This window comes from Vulpes vulpes, chromosome 1 (assembly GCF_048418805.1).
Source record: "Vulpes vulpes isolate BD-2025 chromosome 1, VulVul3, whole genome shotgun sequence".
Classification (NCBI taxonomy): Eukaryota; Metazoa; Chordata; class Mammalia; order Carnivora; family Canidae; genus Vulpes; species Vulpes vulpes.
Window position 1 is genome coordinate 22,314,416 of NC_132780.1, and position 18,909 is coordinate 22,333,324.

At 43.9% G+C, this 18,909-nt stretch overlaps 1 protein-coding gene and 1 long non-coding RNA gene across 2 annotated transcripts; one reads left to right on the forward strand and one right to left on the reverse strand.

Moving 5' to 3' along the window:
• Positions 1-3,486: 3,486 nt before the first annotated feature.
• ZNF550 (zinc finger protein 550) lies at positions 3,487-10,343 on the reverse strand. The gene is made up of 4 exons (XM_025988609.2): positions 10,141-10,343; positions 7,866-7,992; positions 5,656-5,751; positions 3,487-4,733 (listed from the first exon to the last, which is right to left on the reverse strand). Exons 1-4 carry the CDS (start codon positions 10,165-10,167, stop codon positions 3,718-3,720), a joined length of 1,266 nt encoding a protein of 421 aa, XP_025844394.1. The 5' UTR covers positions 10,168-10,343; the 3' UTR covers positions 3,487-3,717.
• LOC140593798 (uncharacterized) lies at positions 4,046-11,352 on the forward strand. The gene is made up of 2 exons (XR_011994091.1): positions 4,046-4,167; positions 5,699-11,352. It is a non-coding gene; the product is annotated as an uncharacterized lncRNA (long non-coding RNA).
• Positions 11,353-18,909: the final 7,557 nt, after the last annotated feature.

Genomic DNA, 18,909 nt, shown 5'->3' on the forward strand with positions numbered 1-18,909 from the left:
ATTCTGCAACACATGCCATATGTATGATGTTAATATTTCACCCAAGATCAGAGACAAAAGAAAAATAATTGGGATCGCCTAGCCTTCAACATTACTCTATAGGCACTATCTAGTGCTATATGGCAAGAAATGTATTCATATATGCATTAGAAAGGAAGAAATAAGTAAATTTGCCTCTTTAAACACATACCAGAACACATCATCTACACCAGTCCTAAGGTGAACAGTCTTAATGTTGGGACTCCTCCCTGTCCTCTGTTTTTCTTCACCGCTGTCCTGCTTTTCTCTTTTCCTCAGAACCTACTCTTTCTAACATGCTATGGAAGTTAGGAATATTGCTGTTTCCTCACCCAGAATGTAAATTATACAAGGGCGAAATTCTTTTGGTGTTTTGTGCATCTCCTATATCTACAAAAGTCCAAGACTCACATAAGATATACAATAAATGATTTCTTGGGAGCACTAAATGTCACTTTAATTTCCTTATCCATTTGTAAGAATTCACTCTGCTATTTATCCCAACTTTACTATTTCACTACCACCCTCCCTTCTGTATCAATATCCTGAGTGCTCTCAAGAATGGAGAAGAATCCTATTTTAAGAGACAATTTTTTAAAGATTTTATTTATTTATTCATGAGAGACAGAGAGAGAGACATTGACAGAAGGATAAGCAGGCTCCGTGCAGGGAGCCCGATGTGGGACTCAGTCCCAGGACTCCAGGATCATGCCCTGAGCCAAAGGCCAACGCCCAACCACTGAGCCACCCAGGTGTTCCTGGAGTCAAAATTTTCAAGGTGATTAAGAATCCAGCAAAGCCATGTGCTCACCTTCCTTCTCTTTTTAGATTTCAGTGTACTCTGCTCACCTACTCTGGCATTAAGGTCCCTCCCTGCTCATGGACAGGACTCCTGGCTCAATCACCTGGGTGCCCCACATTCTACAGTATGCCCAGAACACAAAAAGTGGTCATGTGGATGAAGGATGGAGGTCTCTACTGAACACACCATGTATATAATAGGTCCACTGAACACGTTAAATGAAGACTGTATGGAAAGACCTTGAAGTTGAGGGAAAAAATTCTCAGATTTTCTTCACCTAGTGGAAAATGCTTTGGGACAACTGGGGTCAGTGTCCCATGCAAAGGAAAATCCTTTGATGAAAACCAAGATGTTTACAGAGGGGTTTCTCCAACTCTCTTGAACCCAAGGTTCAGCCACAAGTACAGACACAGCTACAGTACACACCACCCTCCAGAGACAGGATGGAAGAGGGTGGGTCTATGAGTAAACTCTCCTTTCCAAACAACAGAAAACTATGCACACTATCCAAACAAAAACTAGGGTCCTTATTAACTCATGAAGAAGTGCAGTCATACTATCTGCGCCACAAAAAAGGCACATGCCCACTATGTAATGTGTACTGTATGTAGTCTTTTATTTTTTTAATTTTTAAAAAAGATTTTATTTATTTACTCATGAGAGACACAGAGAGAAAGAGGCAGAGACACAGGCAGAGAGAGAAGAAGGCTCCATGCGGGAAGCCCAATGTGGGACTCAATCTCAGGATTCTGGGATCACACCTTGAGCCAAAGGCTAACGCTCAACTGCTGAGCCACCCAGGTGTCTCTGTATGTAGTCTTTTAAAAGGTGCTAAGGAAAGTTCCAAGTGAGGAAATGATCACTTTATATTTTTCTGTACATTATTTAACCCATTAACATTATCTTGTGTACCTTGAAAACTAGTCTTGAAGGAATATCCGACGATATTCCTTGAAGGACGAATTTCAAACAACCACATCCAATGCCAGCACCCAGGGAATACTAAGTCCATGGTGGCAACTGTGAAGCCAACAAATCTGACACCTGCATGTACACAATTGGAGTCTTCTGTTCAAATCTCTGGCACTTTATTTTGTAACAAAACTTCACACAGCCAGTTGTAAGATCAGACAATGAGAATAGTCTATGTTTGTTTTTCTGGGCTTACCATGAATTTGCCTCAGCAGAGTGTTTTTCTTCCATGGTTTTAGCTATAATTCAACCCCTAGAAAGCTGTGGAGAGGGACTGGGGAATGCCCAGTCTCTGACACAGGATTAATGAACTTGTGAACCCCCAGGAACAGGAAGGCCTTAGGCCCCAACAGAGGAGGCCACACTCATACTATCAGGGGAAGATACAGAAAAAAAACAAGCAGAATGGAATCAAGAAAAAGTGAGGGAGGGAGAACATCAGGCATTTAAAAGCCACACGAACAAGGAGTTTTACTTATAAATATCAAACCCGGGGCTCAGCAGTTTAGTGCCTGCCTTCGGCCCAGGGCGCAATCCTGGAGTCCCGGGATTGAGTCCCGTGTCGGGCTCCCGGCATGGAGCCTGCTTCTCCCTCTGCCTGTGTCTCTGCCTCTCTCTCTTTCTCTATGTCTATCATGAATAAGTAAAAAATTAAAAATAAATAAATAAATATCAAACCTTTCAACAGTCTCAATGGATCATGTTTTAATGTGGCTGTTGTACATGGATCCTTCTCTCCTCAGACAGCATCAGAGGCAAGTGGTATATGATGTTATTTTCAAAATTCTAACTTCTTCTAAGTTCAAGTATCTCATGACTCAGCCTTCACTTTCCTCACAAAGAATGATGCTCCTTGTGGGTACAGATGTGTGGAACAAGGCTTGCAGCAAACGTCTAGAAAGCTGCCCTCACTGTCCAAGCTTCCTGACACAGGACAGCAGTGAACACACATTAAAAACAAAGGGCTGAGACCCTTTCTCTCAAACATTCCCCCACCAAAAAAATAAAACTGATGAAAAACTGTAATAAGTTTGGCAGGGAAATCTGAAAGTTTGTGAAGACATTTGTTTTTTTCCATTTATAGTTTAGGTTTCCATCTCCTTCTTTTTATTTTTTTAAAAATAATGCTGATGGGCAGCCCAGGTGGCTCAGCAGTTTAGCGCCTGCCTTTGGCCCAGGGCCTAATCCTGGAGACCCGGGATCAAGTCCCATGTCGGGCTCCCTGCATGGAGCCTGCTTCTCCCTCTGCCTGTGTCTCTGCCTCTCTGTCTCTCATGAATGAATAAATAAAATCTTAAAAAAAATAAAATAAAAATAATGCTGAGATGGCTTTCTAAGTGTCAACCAAGGGGCAGACCTATGCTTGGAGGTCTTTGTAAGTGCACAGTACCCAATGTCCATTTCCTACATCCTCCTCACGGGCATAATAAGGCCCACACAGGATCCCATTCCATCTGACTCTTAACAGTTAAGTGCTGACCTAAGTTTTCTCACAGCACTGGCAATGATGTGGCTCCTGTTGGTTATGAATTCTCAGATGGCAGGTAAGATTCTTCTGGCTAAAACCTCTTCTATAGTTGTGTTCAGAATGTGTTTCCTCAGAGCTTTCTCTGATGTTGACAGAGGTGGACTCACAGGTGATCTGCCTTCTCGAAATTCTCTCTGGTATGAATCCAATGATGAGTGGGGGCAGAGCAGTGGCTGGAGGCTTTCTCATGCTCACTGCATTCACAGGCTTCATCTCCAGTGTGACTACTCATGTGTTTGAAAAGCCAACCAAAAAAACCTCTCCGACATTCTTTAAACTGAAAGGGTTTTTTGGTTTTTTTTTTTCTTCTTCTTTCAGTGTGGATCCCCTTATGAAGGACAAAAGAGTAGCAGTGGGTGAAGGCCTTTCTGCATCCACAGCACTGAGAGGGCTTCTTTCAAGTATGAACCCGCTGGTGCTGCAGGAGGTGTGACCTGCGTTTGAAGGCTTTCCCACACTCGAGGCACTTATATGGCGTCTCCCCCGTGTGGATGACAGAGTGCTGAATGAGGTATGTGCTCCGGTGAAAGGCTTTCCCACACTGGGCACACTCATAGGGCTTCTCCCCAGTGTGAATCCGCTGGTGCTGCATGAGTTCTGAGCTGCATCTGAAGGCCTTCCCACACTCCATGCAATCGTAGGGCTTTTCTCCAGTGTGGATGATATAGTGCTGAATCAGGTGTGCTCTGTTGCTGAATGATTTCTCACATTCTTTGCACTCAAAGGGTTTTTCTCCAGTGTGGGTCCTGTTATGCCGAATAAAAGTTGAGCGGTGGGTGAAGGCCTTTCGACACTGACTGCACTCGTAGGGCTTCTCTCCAGTGTGAATCGGATGGTGTTGCATGAGGTAAGACCTGCGTTTGAAGGCCTTCCCACACTCCATGCACTTGTATGGTTTCTCCCCAGTGTGAATGAGGTAGTGCCGAATAAGGGTTGAGCTCTGGCTAAAGGCTTTCCCACATGCGTTACATTCATAGGGTTTCATGCCAGTATGAACCCGCTGATGTCGAACGAGGTACCACTTCCGGTTAAAACCTTTCCCACACTGCTTGCATTTGTAGAGATTATTCCCTGCATGAATCATATGGCCTTTACTTGGTCCCTGTGGGTCACATTCATGGAGAACATGTCCCTGAGAGACTCTCTCCTGTAATATCCTGGAGTGCAGACTATCATCTGTCCCTAAACCATCATTTTCAAGGCTCATTCTCTCAAGATGGGTCTCCTTTTGAGCATCTGTCCCAGGTCTCAATTGACCTTTCTGCATTTCCAAAAGCCCTTCCCAACCTCTGGCATGCGCCAACCTGGAGTCCCCTGAAGATCCCTGAGTCAGGCTTCCCTGGAGCAAAGCTCCCTCAGACAAAACCAGTGGAGAAGTGCTTGGGTCCCTGATCTGAAGTTTTGTGCCGTCACCTGCAGAGAAGCCAACACAGAGGGGTACTTTTACTGCTCAATACAGAAGAAACAAACTCAACACCTCAGTGGCAAAGTGAGGGTGAAACAGCATATCTCTGAGACTACTGCATTCTGCAGCTCTATAACCTGGGTTCCCAAGGACTGTCTATGGTCCTTGTACCCTTGACACCATTAAAGGGAAAATCCAAAGAGCAGGCTGGACCAGGGGACCGAGGATCTAGAGTAGAGACCCCTTCTCACAGTCCAGAGGAGAGAAGGGAGAACAGTTTTGATAACACTTGTCTGTGGGGTATTTGCTTTAAGAATTGATATCTCTTGGTGTTAGGAGAGCACATAGAAGTAGCTCTATGGAATGAAAGAAAAACATTCATCTTCCTAGAGGAGGTGTCCCAAGAGCTAGGTCCTAATAGAGAATCAGAGTTGCCAGAGAAAGAAAGAAGAAAGGAGCACTGGGTTGGAATGGAAGGAGCAGCCATGGGTAGAGTCACTCTTGGACAGTACTGAATGGTTAAAGGAAGAAAGGGCCCCACATGCCTAGTAATGCCAACACTGAAGGTGGATCACAGTAAAAGGAAGAGAATTAAGACTGAGGAAGATGGAAGGAGACACTCAGGGACAAATAAGGTAGAAAAGACAAGCTTCTGCTCTGCTGAGAGGCACTATGTGGTGGTTAAGAGGCCTCCGGAGCCAGAAAGCCATTGTTCTGTCCCACCTCTACCAAGTGAGTGATCCTGGATAGGTTACTTTCTTCTTCAAGGCCTGATTCCTCATCTGAGAGATCAGGAGACTCCATTTCATTCATGTTCTCCATGAATGTAACCAGGAGGACACAAAGAGTTTCACACAGAAGTTCAGAGGCACTGGTCTCTTGCATGCTGAAGGCTCCCATGACCCCACCTGACCAGTTGTCTGCTCCTACCTGAGCAGGTACTACGTGAGAGGCCTCTCTTTCCTGTCCATAGCTCCTGCCCACACTTCAGTAGGTGGGTCAACTCTGGTTTGGGAACCGGATGCCCTGTTGATGGAGAAGGAAACAGGTCATGGTGTATGAGAAGAAGGCAACATCTCCATCCCATTTGGGACTTCATAGCAGGGACAAGACCTGAATGAAGCTGTGAAGAAAACGCTGATCTGCAACCTGGAAAGCAAGCGCACAAATTCCATTCTTGGGCTGCAAGTGCCATAGAGGGTAGTGCTGTCTACACAACACCAATGTCCCTGAACCTCATCAGTAGAAGCCAATCCTACTCAGGGGCATACCACTTTCACACACAGCTGAGAGCCTGGGAATGGGAGCCCTTCCTTCCAGAAAGGATTCTGTAATTAATTTAAGTCACTGTTCTTAAACACCCTGTGCTTCAGAACCACTTAAGGATGCTTGATTCCAACCTCAAACCAAAAGATACCAAACTGCTTGGGGTGAGGCCTAGCCATGATATTTCTGAGCTCTCTCTAGGGAATTGTCTTTCAGAGAGAACTGAAAACTGCCAGGGGAAGAAATCAGGGAATGGCATCTCTGATCACTGGTAATCTGAGGCAAACAGGTAACCCGAACTGAAGACAAAGCCTTTGTTCCAATGTGAGGGGAGGCTGAATGAGGGGGCTGTTTCCTCAGTCCCGGCTTTAGCACCTCATAGGCCCACAAGGGTGACGAGCAGAGAGAACCTTAAATTGCTAAAGACAGAACTATGTGGCTGCTACCTTCACCCAGGGGGCCAGCCCCGCCCTGGGGCTTCTCTTGAGGGGAGATGGGGAATCTCCTTCAGGGGAAGCCAGGTTTAGCTGCTGTCACGTGCAGCCAGATACATCTCAACAGAGACAGGTGGGTTCTGTACAGAAGTCTAGTGACTGAGGCCCCAGGACCCACTGAAGTCTCAACTGGAAAATTCTGATCCTCAGCCCCGGACTCACTGGGACAGGTCTCGGTAATGGTCACCAGTGTGTGCTACCTGCCTGGCACCAAGTTCAGGGAGGGGCAATAGAAATGTGAGCCAGACCCTCCTCTGGCTCTTCCAGTAGTGGAGCTCACTGTCACCTCAGGGCCTTTTCATGTACTGGTTCCTCCAGTAAACTAAAACCCCTCCTCCACCTCCCCTCCAAGCTTCAAGTCTCAGTTCTAATGTCACTTCCAGAGATGCCTTTTCTGAAGCAACCATGAAGTACCCATGATGGGTTATGACCACCTGGCTACATATTCCTAAGTTCCCCTAATTTTTCTATGTATGACTCATCACAATTCATTTAAGATTGACATCTGCCTTCCCATCTGAACTCAGAGTGACTGGTGCCATTGTCACTGATGGCTTCTCTTTAAACATACCCACTTTTAATTTTTGTTACATATTTTGTTATAAAAGGGAACTCTGTTTTGCTCTGGTAAATGAGAAAAGTCAGGTTCACTTTCCACAAGTGGCAGGTTACCATCAAAACACAACAAGGAAATCAAAGTAATGCCAGTAGAGTCCTAGCAAGTTCATGTAGATAGCTCAGATTGTGAGCTAGAGGCTGTTCCTTCTATTGAAAAGAAAAATTAGACACAATTAGGGCACATGAAATACTCAGAACTGTTCTGAGACTTTCTCTTGACACCAATCAGCATTCCAGGCTGAGAAGATAAAAGGACTGGCTTTCTCAAGGTGTCCACTCCTAGCATTCTGTGACATTCCCATGTACCTTCTAAAGCAGCTCCTGCCCCAGTGCAGGACTGTGACCCAGGCCTCAGGAGAACAGGTGATGTACATGGAGATACCAAGGGTCTCTTTACAGACACTATTGTTTAGGAAGATCCTTGAGGGGCACTGATGACAAATGCCATATAGGGATCTGCCAGACTCTCTCCTGAGAACAGCCCATCCCTCACAGCCCTGCTACTGGATCCTGGGATGTCTGACCCAACCAGGCTCCTGTGGAATCTGGAATGTGGACTTCAGATTGAAGCCTGAATGTGCTGGGTATTGGGGTGAGGGTTCGTGTTCAGAAGTTGTTTCTGTCCCAATGATCCTGGATGAGAAGGAGCCAGAAAACTGTAGGATCTTTGGGAAGGAGGGAAGATGGCTCCTATGACCTTCTTGATCAGCTGGAAATCAAGAAGGCTGGCTTGACCCACAGGGATGAGAGATGAACCCTTACCCAGTGAGACCAGAAGCCCATAGGTCTCCAGCATCACCTCCTGGTACAGGGCCTTCTGGTCCAGGTCCAGCTGCCCCCACTCTTCCCGAGTGAAGGTCACAGCCACATCCTTGAAGGTCACCAAAACCTGGAAAGCCAAACAGAGGTAATGAGGTTGGCTTCATGCAGCTGGGTGGGATCAGACCCAGTCTCTGGTGAAGGTGCAGAGACCCAAGCCTGAATCACCAAAGCCTCCTGAGGGCCGAGCTCTGAGCTGGGCTCAAGGGAGAGGGAGATACAACCTTTGACACAATGCAATTATGGCTGAGAGAAACTTCCCCTGGGAAAGCCACTGCGATGACAGACAGTAGCACTCCCCTGATAACTGTGGGGGCAGGCAGTACGTCATCAGGGACATTAGAGGAACAGGGAAAATGTTCATGATGATAATTTCCAACAATGAGAACAGCAGCAATGGTAGCTGAGTCTCCCTGGTCCTCCCCTCATGCCCGTCCCCAGCTAAGGGCTTCCCACACAGAGGAAGGTGGCTAGTGACTAGAAGTCTCTAGTTCTGGAGCCAGACTCCCAGGGACTGAATCAAGATTCTTGACTCTGACACTTGTAGGCTGTGATCACGAGGAGGACATCATATCACTTCTCCAAGCCTTGATTTCCACATCAATAATCATTCCCATTTCACCAGGCAGTTCTGAGAACTAAAGACAAAACGCTCACAGTGCAAACAGCAGAGTACCTGGCCTGGTATGTGCTCAACGTATTTTGTGACTTTTATTATTCCTCCCACAGCCCACAAGGTGAATGCCACCATCACCTCCATGTCACAGCCAGCAGCCTGAGGCTCAGGCAGCTCTAGAAAGTCACCCACAATCTCACATTTAAGGAGTTAAGACAGGATCTGAACATCCAGCAAAAGATGACAGAATTACCAGAAAACAGGCAGGTAAGGGCCCAAAGCATCTTTTTTTTTTTTAATTTTTTTATTCATGATACACACAGAGAGAGAGGTAAGAGACACAGGCAGAGGGAGAAGCAGGCTCCATGCAGGGAGCCCCATGTGGGAGTCCATCCGGGAACTCCAGGATCATACTCTGAGCTGAAGGCAGACACGCTCAACCGCTGAGCCACCTAGGCGTCCCCTCCCCCCCCCAGCATCTTAATTAGAAATAAAGCAACCAGGAAAGGCTAGTCTCAGCGGTGACACTGATGTACAGGAGTAGTGCAGAGAGACAGCCCTGCAGGGACCTGGGGACAGGGCATGCGGCAAAGGCTGCAAAATGGGAAGGACTCTGGCAAATTCAGCATCACCCAGCTGGGTGCAGTGAGCAAGGGAAGAAAGGAAGAGGAGCACCGAGGTAAGTCCAGGGGCAGATGGAGCAGAGCCTGGGGCCCACGGAGGGGTCTGTGTGCATTTAACAGAAGTATCATGGGAGCCCCTGAAGGGGAGGCCCATGCACTCATTCAGCCATTTATTGAATACCTTTTACAAGCCCAGGCCAACTAGGTCTCAGGATAGAGCAGCCACAGGTGCTCACGATCCAGGGCTAGAAACAGATCCTAAACAAGCAACTAAAATCAGCAAGACAATGTCAGAGGGCCCTAAAGAATCCAAAGACAAGAAAACAGAGCAAGGGGACTAAAGAGATTGTAGTCCCCTTTACATGGGGCACCACGGAAGGTGTCTCGCAGTATGGCACCACTAACTGAATGTCTTAAACAAGAAAGCAGATTCACTACTGTCAGGGGAAAGCCAGTTCCACTTACTCTAACTGGAAGGATAAACTGCTTGGCCTAACTGGCTCCCAGCCTGCCCTTCCAACCGTTTCTGCCCCAGCACAGCAGCAATTCCAAAAACGGCTCGTCTCTCTTCCACCTCAGCCCTCAGCTGTAGAGCTAGAGGCCAGGAGGGCGCAAGGCTCAGGTTCCCGCTGTGGTGAGCCAAGACACACGGGCATCCCCGAGGAAAGAGCTCCCAGAGCGAGGCTCCCGGGACCCGCTGGACACCAGGGGATGCACATCATCCCCGGATCCTTCTAGTTCCCTCAACCTAGGACGAGAACTATCAACACCCAGTGCAGCAGGGGGACACCTGCGAGGTCACGGCCTCGGGAAGGGTCGCCTACACAAGTCACGCCGTCTCTTCCACACGGCATCCCCCCCCCGGCTGCCAGAGACCGGCGCTACCCCCACGTGCCTCCGACCTGCCTTCGGAGAAACAGCGGGCCGGGGAGACCAGGCGCGGGGTCACAGGGCACCGCCATCCCGAACGGCCACTCACCTGCGCCGGGTGCACGGGCATCGCCATCGGGCCGCAAGAGGGCGCTGGGGGGCTGTCGCAGGGTTAGCCGGCTCTCCCCCTCCGGTCCCACAGAGAGGCGGGAGGAGCGCGCGGCCACCGTTCCCCTCTCCCGCCCGACAAGCGGAAGCTCACAGTCGGCTAGCACCTACCCGCTGCGTCACAAACACACGCCCACCCGCGACGCTGGAAGTCCCGCCCCGCCGGCGGGGCCGGCAACGCCCCTTACTGTGGCACAGCTTCCCGGGTAATGTAGTATTTGTCCTGACTCCGCCCTGCGGAGGATTGCTACACTCTTTCCAGGAGCGAAGAGGGCATTGTCCAAGGACAGGGGCGCTGGGTAAGGGTGTGCAGAAGATCCGAAGAAGAGGGCGGCATCGGATACTCCTAAAGGGATGCACCTACATTTTTGGGAGGAGGAATGCACCCAAATTGCGTTTTCTATGTCTTTTTATTTTTAAGATTTTATTTATTCATGAGAGACAGAGAGAGAGGCAGAGTCACAGGCAGAGGGAGAAGCAGGCTCCCTCGGGGGAGCCCGATGTGGGACCCGATCCCGGGCCTCCAGGATCACGCCCTGGGCCGAAGGCGGCGCTAAACCGCTGAGCCACCCAGGCTACCCTGTGTCTTTTTATTTTGTAAGTGCCTCATGGAGCTAGTGTTGTAATTTTTTTTTTTAAGATTTTATTTATTTATTTATTCATGAGAGACAGAGAGGCGGAGACACACGCAGAGGGAGAAGTAGGCTCCATGCAGGAGCCCGACGTGGGACTCGATCCCTGGACCCCAGGACCCCAGGATCACAACCTGAGCTGAAGGCAGGCGCTAAACCGCTGAGCCACCCAGGGATCCCCTAGTGTTGTAAATTTTGAAAACCACATTCTCTTGTTGCTTCAACATCCTACATACCGGCTGAGAGCCCACGTGACCAGGTACACCAGTATGATAATAAGGCTAGTTCCCTGTACCAATTCCTTTCCTTGTCTTTCCCTGTGATCTAGTGACATTCCACTGCATTAATGAAATTCCTGTGTCTGTGTACTCCCCCTTGACTCCCAATAATGATACTTGCCTCCCTGGGATCTCCACCTGCTTGGTTGAGTCAATCCCTGGCTCCATCTGGCTTCTTGTATGGGGTGTGGTGCCTCCCTCTTCTAGGAGCTGTGAATGTAATAAATCCTTTAATTTCATATATCACTGAGCAGCCTTGTAGTGTTGCTTAAAGACTCCACAGGGCGACTTATTCCCGCATTCACTATATGGGAGAGTAACACATGATATATTTTATCATAGTGTCCCTTAGATACAAGTACCTTCATTCACAGCTTTGAACTAATAAACAGTATCTTGTTGCTCTTCAAATACACTCAGATTGAAGCTTTAGAGTCAACTTTGTTTCAGTATGTCCACTGAGGGTAAGGAGAGGAAAGACTTCACATAAGCAGCCATTACTGGGATATTTGGGAGGAAAATGTTGTGTGTCCCTGAAACAGGTAGGGAATAGTGAAAATTTTGTTTTCTATAAATTTTTAAATAAGTTTATGAAGCTCCTTCAGATTTTATGTGGAATATATAGATTTAATTTACCTAAAATGAGAGAGGTTGACACAAATTATAATTTTAAGCTTATCATTATCCAAGTATCCTTATATTTATTCTGCCTTTTCTATTTTTAAAAAATGTATTCCCAAAATGTAAGGCAATATATTATATATTCCATCCAGCAGAACAGGAACCCAAAGAAAATCTGAATGTACACACTGCAATGTTAGTCCTATAATGCATGCTTTCAATAGTTGGCAACCAACAAATATTATTTCTCTTCAACTACATGTTGATCAAAGCTTCAGAATCAATTTTGTAGGCTTTGGTATGTGCAATCAAGGGACAAAGAAGAAAGAATTCAGCTAGGGTCATGACATGGGAAATGAATGAGGAATGGCAAAAGGAAACAGGGTGCCTGGGTGGCTCAATCCGTTAAGCATCCAACTCTTGATTTCCTCTCAGTTCATGATCAGGACTGTGAGATTGAGCCCCATGTTGGGTTCCATGGAACCTGCTTAAGATTTTCTCTCTCTCCTTCTGCCCATACCTCTGCATGTATACATCTCAGTATTCCAACCCCAGCAATCCTATCTGTTCCCCACCCCCAAATATATTTCTAACTGAATTTCCTAACACAAATACTGCCACAATCTGAATGTTTGTGTCCCCCTCAATTCATATGTTGAAAACCTAATGCCTAATGTGATGGTATTAGGAGATGGGACCTTTGGGAGGCGACTAAGTCATGAGAGCTCTGCCTTAAAATGGAACTAGTGCCCTTATAAAAGAGATCCTTGCCCCTTCCACCATGTGAGGACACAGCAAGAAGGCTGTCAGCGAACCAGAAAGTGGGCTCTCATTAGACACCAAATCTGCCAGGACCTTAATCTTGGACTTCCAGCCTCCAGAACTGTGAGAGATAAATTTCTGTTGTTTACAAGCCACTCAGTCTGTGGTATTTCCTTATAGCAGACCTAACAAACTAAGACAGATACAATTCATTTTGAAATCTTAGACTTATCTGAAAAGAAGAGCCACTTGCCAAATTTTTTTCCTGCTGTGATAGTGGCTACTATGAAAACAATCTGAGCACGTGTGCAAAGGGGCATCTTATCCCTGAGATAAATTTTTTTGGGCACCTGAGTGGCTCAGTGGGTTGAGCATCCAACTCTTGGTTTTGACTAGGGTCATGATTTCAGGGTCCCGTGCAGTGGGGAGTCTGCTTGAGGATTCTCTCTCCCTCTTTCTCTGCCCCTCCCCCACTCATGTGTTCTCTCTACCTAAAATAAATAAATAAATAAATAAATAAATAAATAAATAAATAAACAAACAAACAGACCACCTAATTCTCTCTCCCCCTCTGCCCCTCCACTAAACTCCTTCCTCACACTTACTCTGTCTCTCTAAAAAACCAAAACAAAAAACATTTCGTTATTATTTGAGGGTGATGTTTGTGATCCAAATAACTATTCTTCCCTTTTCTATACAGACTTATTTTGAGTTAACCGAATAGAAGACTGTTGACATTTCTTTGTACTTCATTAGAATTTCTAGCTAATAAATGCTATTAAATAGTATATGCTGCTATTATGCTATTATAAATATCATATATATTATATATATTATAAATGCATAAATAGCAATAGAAGTAGGATACAAATGTGTTTCAATGGTGCATGAAATAATCAACTACCCAATAATGATCATTGCATGCTGACAGTGTATAAGATGCATGGTGAATTGGTATTGGATAGGAAATGCTAATAATATTAGGACTCATCACAAAAGAGACACGCCCATGCATCAGAGCAGACTTACTTGAGGCAGTCACAATTTCTCAGCACTATGTGTAGAGTATTATGGCCAGAGGCTAACCTGGATTTCAAACTTGTTTGGATGGCAAGACTATTAACTGAAATTGAGAATGTTGGAATATGAGCTCAAGGTGCATTTGAGGCATTCAACTGGAGACATTGGATTGAGGATATAGGATGGCATTTGGAATAGACTCAGGATCTTAGCTGAGGCTGGATATGGGCACTTCTGGCTGGCTAGGCAGCCTGGAAGGATGATCGTTAAGGGTGAGGCCACAACTTGGCAGGGAAGTCAATCCATTTACTTGATGGCTGCAGCTGCCTCTGCAATCAGAGGTGAAATAGACATTGCTAAATATCGTATTCGTATTTAGAGGACACAAAGGTCAGGGAGACACAGTGCAAGGGAATGCCTTTGAATCGGATAGACAAAGAGGAGGACGAATAAATGGATGGAGAATGTGGAAGAGGGTGGGATACAGACTATTATACAGATGGTAATTTCAAGGAGAAGAAATATCTTTTTTCTTGAATCATGAAGACAGTCTACAAGGAAATGTATATTATTGTTGTTATGATTAATACTATTGCATGAATATAAAAATACTATTGCATGAATATAAAAATACTATTGCATGAATACTTCTAAAATTATTTTGTCTGATATAAGAGTTGCTAACCTGGCTTTATTTCCACTCTTATTTGCATGGCAAATGCTTTTTCATCCCTTCACTTTTAATCTGGAGGTGTCTTTAGATCTGAAGAATCTTTTATAGGGAGCATATAGACAACTCTTGCTTTTTTATACATTCTGTCACCCGACTTTTGATTGAAACATTTAGTCCATTTACATTCAAAGTAATTATTGATAGGTATGTACTTACTCTCATTTGGTACTTGTTTTATGGTTGTTTTGTTTTTCTCTGTTCCTTTCTTCTCTTGCTCTCTTCTCTCGTCGTTTGTTGGCTTTTAGTGATATACTTGGATCTCTTTCTCTTTACTTCTTGCATATGTACTACCAGTTTTTTTTATTGTGGCTACCATTAGGTTTATACATAACATCTTATGCATATAGCAGTCTAAATTAAGTTGATGGTCACAATGTGAACCCATTTTTCTTGTTTCAGGTGTATGGTGTCATACATCTTTTATTTTGTGAATCCCTTGACTGGTTTTTATAGACATATTTAATTTTACCGCTTTTGTGCTTCCTACTTTTCTTACTCTTGCTTCTTTCCTTTCTACCCAAAGAATCACCTTTAACATTTCTTGTAAGGCTGGTTTAGTGGTGATGAATTCCTTTAACTTTTGTTTGTCTGGTAAACTCTTTATCTGTCCTTCTATTCTGAATTATAGCTTTGTTTGGTAGACTATTCTTAGTGCAGATTTTTCTTTCAGTACTTTGAATATATCATGCCACCCCCTTCTGACCTGCAAAGCTTCTGCTAAAAACAACTGATAGCCTTATGGGGGTTTTTATTGTATGTAACTGTCTTCTTTTCTCTTGTTGTTTTTAAAATTCTTCATAACTACTTTCTGTCATTTTAATTACTATGTGTTATGGTGTATATCTCCTTGGGGTGATTTTGTTTGGTGGGGTCTTTCTTTGTCTCCTGGATCTGGATTTGTTTCTTTCCCCAAATTCAGGATCCCTGACAAATCCAAAACACAGCAAATTATGACAAATGACTAAGCAACTTCAACAAACAGATGGTCTAAGAATTAGATGATGAAGTGGTTTTAAGTGAGTAGGGAACAGACCCATCTACTAAGTCATATATATCCATTTTGGATCTGATTCCCTTAAAGAACAGTTTAGGAAAATTGAAAGAATAGAGCACTGACATATGAAACCCCAAATATATTTTTTTCTGTTTTATTTGACAGAGAAAGAGAGCACAAGCAAGCAAAATGGTAGACAGAGGGAGAGGGAGAAGCAGATTCTAGCATAGCAGAGAGCTTGATATGGGACTCAATTCCAGGACCCTGGAATTCATGACCTGAGCTAAAGGCAGATGCTTAACCAATTGAGTCACCCAGGGCCCTACTCCAAATATTTTGATTGAAAAAAAGTTTTTAGGATTAAACAGTCCTTACATTTTGGAAATGCATTACAAAGAGATTAGGCATTGAACAAGATGTTGAGATTATATGTAAAAAAACAATCTAGTAATGAGTGAGACTAGAGGGAATAAAAACAGCAGGGAATTGATCAATGTTGAAAGATTAGGATTGGGGTCATGGGGCTTCATGACACATTTCCTTTTATGTATATATTTGAAAATATCCATTCAAAGGATAAATATGTCTACCATTTTAATGTTAGGAGGAATGCATTAAAAAAGGCAGAAGAAACATTTGGTTTCAGGAGTTAAGCATGTATCAAAACACAATTTGTACACTTTAAATATGCACAATATAAGAATTTTTAATAAAGCTATTTTTATTTTTTATTTTTTTATTTTTTTATTTTTTATTTTTATTTTTTTGGACTTTTTTTTTTTTTTTTAAAGATTTTTATTTACTTATTCGAGAGAGAGAGAGAGAGAATGAGGCAGAGACACAGGCAGAGGGAGAAGCAGGCTCCATGCAGGGAGCCCGATGTGGGACTTGATGCCGGGTCTCCAGGATCACACCCTGGGCTAAAAGCTAAACTGCTAGGCCACCAGGGCTGCCCTTAATAAAGCTATTTTTTAAAGTAAATGTAGTAAATACTCAAAAGCTGTCACTTCCAAATTATTTTACTATATCGTACTCATACATATTCCTGAGGTTATTGATGACTATTGTATCTGTATGGTGGTATAGAATATAATGTGCTACTGCACATCTCTTCCCAAATTCACGTTCAGTGACATCATTTTAGCAATTTGAAACTGACTGGGATGGGAATATGTATATACATGAGAGAAACTGACAAACACTACAATACAGGGCCTGTGTTTATTGAATGTCTAGACTTCAGAAAATGATGGAGAATATGTTAAGAATGTAGAAAATGCTTAAATGTATATGGCCTCTGTAGGTGTTACACTGTAAATAGCAAAAAAAATTTTTTTAAGATTTTGAAATTTTTAAAAAGATTTTTTAATCTATTGACAGAGAGAGCACAAGCCAGGGGAGGTGGGGTGGCAGCAGAAAGAGAGAGAGGGAGAACCAGGGAGCCTGACGTGGAGCATGACTGAGCCACCCAGGTTCCCCCCCCCCCCCCCCGCCTCCCGCAAAAAAATTGCAAAGATATTCTTATAGAATTGAAAAACAATACTTCCATTTGGCAGAGGATATAACAGTGCTGAAAAATGAGTAGAGTTCCAAAATGTGTCTTTTTATTATTAATGAAAAGTATCAGCCAACATCCATTTTAAAATAAACAAATAGTGTTGCCATTTTCATTAAAGAAGATATGTAAGTGGCAAACATAAAAAATGCTCAACATCATGAAACATCAGAGAACTGCAATTAAAAGCTATAACACCTCTATTAAGACAGTTAAAAATTTAAAAGACTGACAATATGAAGTATTGGCAAAATGTGGAAGAACAGGAGCTCATAGGCTGTCAGTGGGAACACAGACGGGTATAACCAGCTTAGATCACAGTTTGGCAGTTTCTTTTTTTTTTTAAGATTTTATTTATTCATGAGAGACAGAGAGAGACAGAGAGAGAGAGAGGGAGAGGCAGAGTTTGGCAGTTTCTTACAATGTTTTTAGTCTTCAGATTTTATAAAATGTGCTTCAGTGAAGACCCTGGGGCACAACTAGGACAGATTTTTTTTTTTTTTTGGTATATTTTTTAAATTGGAGTTCAATTTGCCAACATATAGCATAACACTCGGTGCTCATCCTGTCAAGTTCCCCCCTCAGTGCCCGTCACCCAGTCACCCCATCCCCCACCCACCTCCCTTTCCACTACCCCTTGTTCATTTCCCTGAGTTAGGGAAACATTATACAGCAGTTTGGCAGTGTGGCACGATACAAAATCAATGCCCAGAAATCAGTGGCATTTCTATACACTAACAATGAGACTGAAGAAAGAGAAATTAAGGAATCAATCTCATTTATAATTGCACCCAAAAGCATAAGATGCCTAGGAATAAACCTAACCAAAGAGGTAAAGGATCTATATCCTAAAAACTACAGAACACTTCTGAAAGAAATTGAGGAAGACACAAAGAGATGGAAAAATATTCCATGCTCATGGATTGGAAGAATTAATATTGTGAAAATGTCAATGCTACCCAAGGCAATTTACACATTCAATGCAATTCATATCAAAATACCATGGACTTTCTTCAGAGAGTTGGAACAAATCATCTTAAGATTTGTGTGGAATCAGAAAAGACCCCAAATAGCCAGGGGAATATTGAAAAAGAAAACCATAGCTGGGGGCATCACAATGCCAGATTTCAGGTTGTACTACAAAACTGTGATCATCAAGACAGTGTGGTACTGGCACAAAAACGGAACAGAATAGAGAATCCAGAAGTGGACCCTCAACTTTATGGTCAACTAATATTTGACAAAGCAGGAAAGACTATCCACTGGAAAAAAGACAGTCACATCCTGGGACAACAGGATCTCCATTCTCTGTCTTCGTTTCTCTGCCTTTAGAGCAGTGGATGGCCACTAAGGTGAACAGCCCAGGAGGACAATGAGGACAATAAATGGTGCTGGGAAAATTGGACAGCCATGTGCAGAAGAATGAAACTAGACCATTCTCTTACACCATACACAAAGATAAACTCAAAATGGATGAAACATCTAAATGTGAGACAAGATTCCATCAAAATCCTAGAGGAGAACACAGGCAACACTCTTTTTGAACTTGGCCACAGCAACTTCTTGCAAGATTCATCCATGAAGGCAAGGGAAACAAAAGCAAAAATGAACTGTTGGGACTTCATCAATATAAAATGCTTCTACACAGCAAAAGAAACAGTCAACAAAACTAAAAGACAACCTACAGAATGGGAGAAGACATTTGCAAATGACATATCAGATAAAGGGCTAGTACCCAAGATCTATAAAGAACTTATTAAACCAACAGCAAAGAAACAAACAATCCAATCATGAAATGGGCAAAAGACGTACAGAAGTTTCACCAAAGAAGAAATAGACATGGCCAACAAGCACATGAGAAAATGCTCCACATCACTTGCCATCAGGGAAATACAAATCAAAACCACAATGAGATACCACCTCACACCAGTGAGAATGGTGAATATCAACAAGACAGGAAACAACAAATGTTGGAGAAGATGTGGAGAAAGGGGAGTCTTCTCGCACTGTTGATGGGAATGTGAACTTGTATAGCCACTCTGGAGAACAGTGTGGAGGTTCCTCAAAGAGTTAAAAATAAAGCAACTGCACTGCTGGGGATTTACCCCCAAAATA

Excerpts from the sequence above, each read along its gene's own strand:
- ZNF550 (XM_025988609.2), bottom strand. The coding sequence starts at position 10,167 with ATGGCGATGCCCGTGCACCCGGCGCAG. Across the intron at positions 7,993-10,140 it reads TGCCCGTGCACCCGGCGCAG|GTTTTGGTGACCTTCAAGGA; the intron begins GTGAGTGGCCGT and ends TTGGCTTTCCAG. Across the intron at positions 4,734-5,655 it reads CTCACGTAGTACCTGCTCAG|GTGACGGCACAAAACTTCAG; the intron begins GTAGGAGCAGAC and ends GCTTCTCTGCAG.